General features: G+C 46.6%; 1 protein-coding gene across 1 annotated transcript; it reads left to right on the plus strand.

Annotated features, from left to right (window-relative positions):
* The first annotated feature begins 892 nt into the window (after window positions 1-892).
* LOC140389563 (sarcoplasmic/endoplasmic reticulum calcium ATPase regulator DWORF-like) lies at window positions 893-4060 on the plus strand. Its single transcript, XM_072473792.1, has 3 exons — window positions 893-1125; window positions 2554-2657; window positions 3854-4060. Exons 1-2 carry the CDS (start codon window positions 1113-1115, stop codon window positions 2634-2636), a joined length of 96 nt encoding a protein of 31 aa, XP_072329893.1. The 5' UTR covers window positions 893-1112; the 3' UTR covers window positions 2637-2657; window positions 3854-4060.
* The last annotated feature ends 1977 nt before the right edge of the window (window positions 4061-6037 follow it).

Here is a 6037-nt window from a genome sequence, read left to right on the forward strand (position 1 = left end):
GGCCTGTAGACCAGACCAGGTAAGGAGGGCAGATTTCCTTCCCTCAAGGGCATTAGTGAACCATGTCGGTTTTTCCAACAATCATAGAATTTACAGTGCACCAGCCCTTGGAAAGAGCACCCTACTTAAGATCATGCCTCCACCCTATCCCCACAACCTAGTAACCCCATCTAACCTTTTGGACACTAAGGGGCAATTTAACATGACCAATCCACCGAACATGCACATCTTTGGACCGTGGGAGGAAACTGGAGCACCCGGAAGAATGAATTGAATTGAACCTGGGTCCCTGGAGCTGCGAGGCAGCACTGCTAACCACTGTGCTACCGTGAGAGTTTTATGCTCACCGTTACTGAGGCTACCAGCCTTTGTTTATTCATTAAAATTAAATTTCACCAGGGGTATGGTGTGGTTCCTGGTTTCCATGACCCTCTGTGTGAAGAAGTGCTTTCTGTAACCACTTCAAATTTGAACAATATTGCTCCTTTCAATACTTCCTCTACCAAAAGGAGTAGTTTCTCACTATCTGACCTATAAAATCCTTTCATCATCTTAAACACCTCAATTGGGGGAGTTGTTCCAGGAAAATTGGGAGGAGTGGTTCAGATCTAAAACTGTTAAACTAGCTTGTCTGGTTACTTCTTTTTATTTTTGTGTTAAATGCGATTATCACCTGCACCCTCTAATTGAGTGATCGCCCGTAGATAAGTATCATAATTTGCACTTGCATTTGATACGGGCACAATCTGTGTCCTAAATCTGCCACCTTGTTGTACATACTTGCAGACATAACTAATATGAACAAAACCAAATGCACCATCCCATGTCAAACAGTCCAAAAATATCTGCCTATTGTGACGAACAGCTCCACCTCCTGTTACAAATACCCTTGGGTCTATACAACACTGAGCTATGAGCCACTTGGCTGTGACTAAGGGGAATGGGATCATTGCAGACTACCAACACTTAGTAACACTGTGGCACTTGGGCAAGACAGTGGCTATTTAGAATTCATCGATAAATAAGTAGCCTCTATTTAAAACAGCTCCCGTGACCACTGGAAGAGAGTTAGAAGAGATTTACAACTTGATGTAAAACCTACAGCTATAGCAATGGAACAATTTGGTAAGTAGTCATTGTTTTTATATGGCATGGAGGGCATCTGCGTTGCTTTTTCAGTCAGTTTCCCTGAAGTAACCAGACAGATTAGAAGTTTCCCTGACTTGAAATGTTCTGCTGAATAGCAAATCTTAGTTATTATAGGTCCTATCCATAATGCTACCCTGGGCAGCACAGTAGCATTGTGGATAGCACAATTTCTTCACAGCTCCAGGGTCCCAGGTTCGATTCCCGGCTTGGGTCACTGTCTGTGCGGAGTCTGCACATTCTCCCCGTGTGTGCATGGGTTTCCTCCGGGTGCTCCGGTTTCCTCCCCACAGTCCAAAGATGTGCAGGTTCGGTGGATTGGCCATGCTAAATTGCCCATAGTGTCCAAAATTGCCCTTAGTGTTGGGTGGGGTTACTGGGTTATGGGGATAGGGTGGAGGTGTGGACCTTGGGTAGGGTGCTCTTTCCAAGAGCCGGTGCAGACCCGATGGGCTGAATGGCCTCCTTCTGCACTGTAAATTCTATGATTCTTATCCTGCTGAAATTGTAGGCAATCAGTTGCTAGATCAGTCACTAGAAGTGTCACTAGAAGTGTGAGGTAGGTAGAATAGCCAAGTTTAAAGTGTGGGGGTTATGTTGACCCTGTGAGAGTGTAAAATGGGTGATAGCAAATAAGCTGGACGATTTACATCTTTCCTGATTATTATTTGCTTTGACTTCAATGGCTGCCAACTCCCTATCACCCATTTTTACACCATTGCACATTGGCAGGATCTATCATCATAGTATCGTTTCTTATCCACATCATGTTTCACTTTCTGGCTGTAGATGGCAGGATTTATCAGCTCCCCTTGTACGTCAGTTGTGGCTTGCTGGGTAACACTGTCACCTCTGAGTCAGACTTGTCGGTTCAGTTCCCACTTGAGCAAATAAAATCAAGCCTGATTGTCCGGTGTGATACTGGGGGCAAGCTGCACTCTTGGAGATGCTGCCTATTGGAACAAGTGTAAACCGAGGCTTTGTGGGTCCTCCCATATGGATGTAATAGGCTCCTTGGCACTATTTCATACAAGAACAGGGAAGGTATCCCCAGTGTACGGGCCAAAATGTATTCCTTAATCAACATCACAAAAGCATGTTATCAGGTCACCATCACCTTGCCGTTTGCGGGAGCTTGCTTTGTACAAATGGGCAGCTGCTTTTCCTATACTACAACCGTGACCACACTTCATTGGCAGTAAAGTGCTTTGGCTCTTCCTGTGATAGTGAAAGGTGCTATTTGAATGCAAGTTTTTATATTGCGTGTTCAGTCAAATTCTGAATCAAATGACTGGAGGATCAAGGGATTCCTGTCACCGCGGGAACCGTTTAACACTGCATAACACACGGGAAATGTAATCCCTGATCGGATATCTGATTGTGGTTTAATATTCTCACTGTCTGCAGACCAGCGTTACGTTGTCCCCGCTCTCCTCCTGCTGGGTTGGATTGTGGGCTGCTCGGTGGTGGTTTATTACGTCTTCTCCTGAGGAATAGGACATGGCGGAAAGGTAAAAATATTTGCTGATTCAGTCAGGAAATCTTAGATCACAGTATAAACAAAAGTAGAAACCTTCTAGAAACCCTGAGCAGTCTGGCAGCGTCTGTGGAGAAAGAAACCGAGTTAACGCTTCACGTTGACGAACTCTGGTCAGAAACTAGAAGAAGTCAGAGATAAAATAGTTCTCGCTCATGTTCGAAGCCAGAGGAAATTGAGAAGGTTGGAAAAAAGAACACAAGGGAGGGTGGAAGGAGAGAAAGCCTGAAATGAGTGAAGACAGTGTGAGGCAAAGGCAATGGGATAATCAAGAAACAAATGATGGCGGGATTCTCCGTTCCCCGACAGCGGTTTCATAATCGGCGATCGGGCGGAGAATCCCTCATTCCGACCGAATCGGAGGAGCCTGTTTTCGGATGCCCCGTCGCTCCAAAACTGCGTCACTGAGGAGCACGGCGCACGCCATTGGCACGGCCACGGGGCATTACCTGAATGCCCTCCCCCGATGGGCTGAGTTCCCGACCGCGTGGGGGAGGTGTGGCGCCAACGGTCGGGATCCTGGCGTGGCAGCCGCGGACTGTGTCCAGCACGGCCACAGTCAGTTGGGAATATGCTGCTGGCCTGGGGGGCTTCGGCGAGGTCTGGGGGGACTGGTGGGGGTTTACCCCGGGGTGGCGAGGGGTTGTCCAGGGGGGGCACCATCCGGAAGGTCGGGTCTGCGTACAACCGGCTCCATGTTGTACGCCGTGACCACTGCAGGTCATTGCCATGCACATGCGCGGCCACGGACCTGGCAATTCTCCACGTGTTTATTTCGGGAAGGTACGTGTGTTTTACGTGCGGCTGCTAGCCCCTCACCGGTCGGAAGATTGGCCCTGGGCCTCGCCGATTTTTCCCAATTAAAATGCCACGGACCCTCCAGATATAGCCCCAAAATCGGAGAATCCCACCCCACGTGCCCAGTGGCGTTGTAAATGCCAACAACAGGATCTTTAACAGCGCCGACCATTTGAGAAAATAGTTAAAGTGGTTATGATCTGTAATTATTGAACTCCATGCTGAGTTCAGAAAGCTGTCAAGTGCCTCATTGTAAAATGGATTGTTGGTCTTCAAACATCTGTGGAGTATGTTACCATTCATTGTACTAAACGTGTGTTTGCATTTTGAGACTTTGCGGTTGAATTACAATGTGATATGAATTTCTTGCAGACAGAAAAACAGCAAATCATTTCCTGAACAGGCCACTGTGGAAGCATCCCAGATGGACGACAACACAGCGACAATCTGAAAAACTGCTTGTGACATTGCACATATGACATTGTAAATATACACGTTGGAGAAATAATGTGTGATGCTGCATGTTTTAACTCTGCAAGGACCAGCACTGGCAAAGGTTATTAAAATGCATTCTTTGTAGTTTATTGCTTCGCAAATTTCCTTTCAGTGTCTCGTCTGAATTTTCACCTCTTGTTGCTTGTCCCAGTAGTGACAAACTCATGGGCAAGGAAGAAAGTTCAGTGTCCAAATCCCCACCCTCCCACAAATCTGGAACTTAAACATCTCCGTCCAGTCAGCCTGTTTCCAGCGTGGCACACCCCTGCCGGCAGCGGGATCCTTCGTTTCGCCAGCCGGCCGATGGGGGTTCCCATTATGGCCTTCCCACACTGTCGGGAAACCCACGGCCCTGGGTGCGCTGCTGGAGCGGAGGATCCCGCTGCCGGCGGTAGCGTGTTGCACCGGAATACGGGGCTGACGGGATGGAAAATCCCGCCGGATCTAAGTTAACACTGCAGCACTGGGGTGATGAAGTCCAATGAGGTGGTAAACGAACACCCGCCTGCCCATTTAACACAATGTATATATCCCAAGGTAACAATTGAAGAGCATTGGAATTCTCCTCTTGTGGCCAACATCCATTCCTTAATCAACACCACTTGGATTAACTGATCTTGTACCTCCGTTGCTGTTCATTGGGGCTTACTATGTATTTGGATGCAGCATTTTTCTACATTACAAGTGATATTTCAAAAGCAGTTATTTGGATGCAAACACATCCTGACATTCTGAAGCCATGAAAAGCGAAAAATAAATGAAAGTTCTGTCTTTTTTACTCTTCACTCCTAGATGCTAACTCACATCTCATTCAGTTGGCTATCCTGTGATCGAAGCATTCATCCATTCTCATGCTTTCCACTTGGGAGAGAAGGGGGTTATTCACTTTGGTAGGAAGAATAGACAAGCTGAATATTTGTTAAATTATGAGAAATTCTTAAAGTTTGCCGTTCTAAGGGATTTGAATAGGAATTTGGAGCAGAAGTAGGCAATTGAACCCTTCAAGCTTGCTGCATCATTCAATCAGATCATAGCGGATCTCTTCCTGGTCTAAAATCCCCCTCACTGCCGTTTCCCATATCCCTTTAACCTGTTTTTAAAAATCGGAAATGTATCTCTCTCCTTCTTGAAACCATTTAATGATTTCAGACTCCACCGCACTATAGGGCAGCGGGTTCCACAAATAATGAAAACCTTTATTATTGTCACAAGTATTGTTATATTAAAATGAAGTTACTGTGAAAATCCCCTGGTCGCCACATTCCGGCGCCTGTTCGGGTACACTGAGGGAGAATTCAGAATGTCCAATTCACATAACAAGCGTATCTTTTGGGACTTGTGGGAGGAAACCGGAGCATCTGGAGGAATCCCACGCAGACACAGGGAGAACGTGCAGACTCCGCACAGACAGTGACCCAAGCAGGAATAGAACCTGGGACCCTGGTGCTGTGAGGCAACAGTGCTAACCACTGTGCTACCGTTCCGCCTTCACCACCCTCAGCGAGACGTGGTTCCTCCTAATCTCAGTTTTAAATCTACTGCCTCTGAACCTATATCATAGTATCATAGAATTTACAGAGCAGAAGGAGGCCATTCGGCTCATCGTGTCTGCACCGGCTCCTGGAAAGAGTACCCAAGCCGGGAATCGAACATGGGACCCTGGAGCTGTGAAGCAATTGTGCTACCCACTGTGCTACTGTGCTGCCCATTTGTGACCTCTCATTCTAAATTGTCCCACAATGGAGGAACATTTGGTCTACTTTTACTTTATCAATCCCTCTGAGAATTTTGTACACCTCGATCAGATCCCCTCCCTCTTATACTCCCGCGAGTATAAATCCAAACTGTTTAATCTCTCCTCATACGTCAACCTTTTCATCTCCGGAATCAATCTGGCGAACCTCCTTTGAACTGCTCCCAATGCCACCACATCCTTCCTTAAATAAGGAGACCAAAACTGGACACAATACTCCAGATGTAGTCTCACCAACACCCCATACAATTGCAACAATACTCCTCCACTTTATATACTCCAGTCTTTTTCTAAGAAATGCTAAAATT

Source organism: Scyliorhinus torazame, chromosome 14 (genome assembly GCF_047496885.1).
Source record: "Scyliorhinus torazame isolate Kashiwa2021f chromosome 14, sScyTor2.1, whole genome shotgun sequence".
NCBI lineage: Eukaryota > Metazoa > Chordata > Chondrichthyes > Carcharhiniformes > Scyliorhinidae > Scyliorhinus > Scyliorhinus torazame.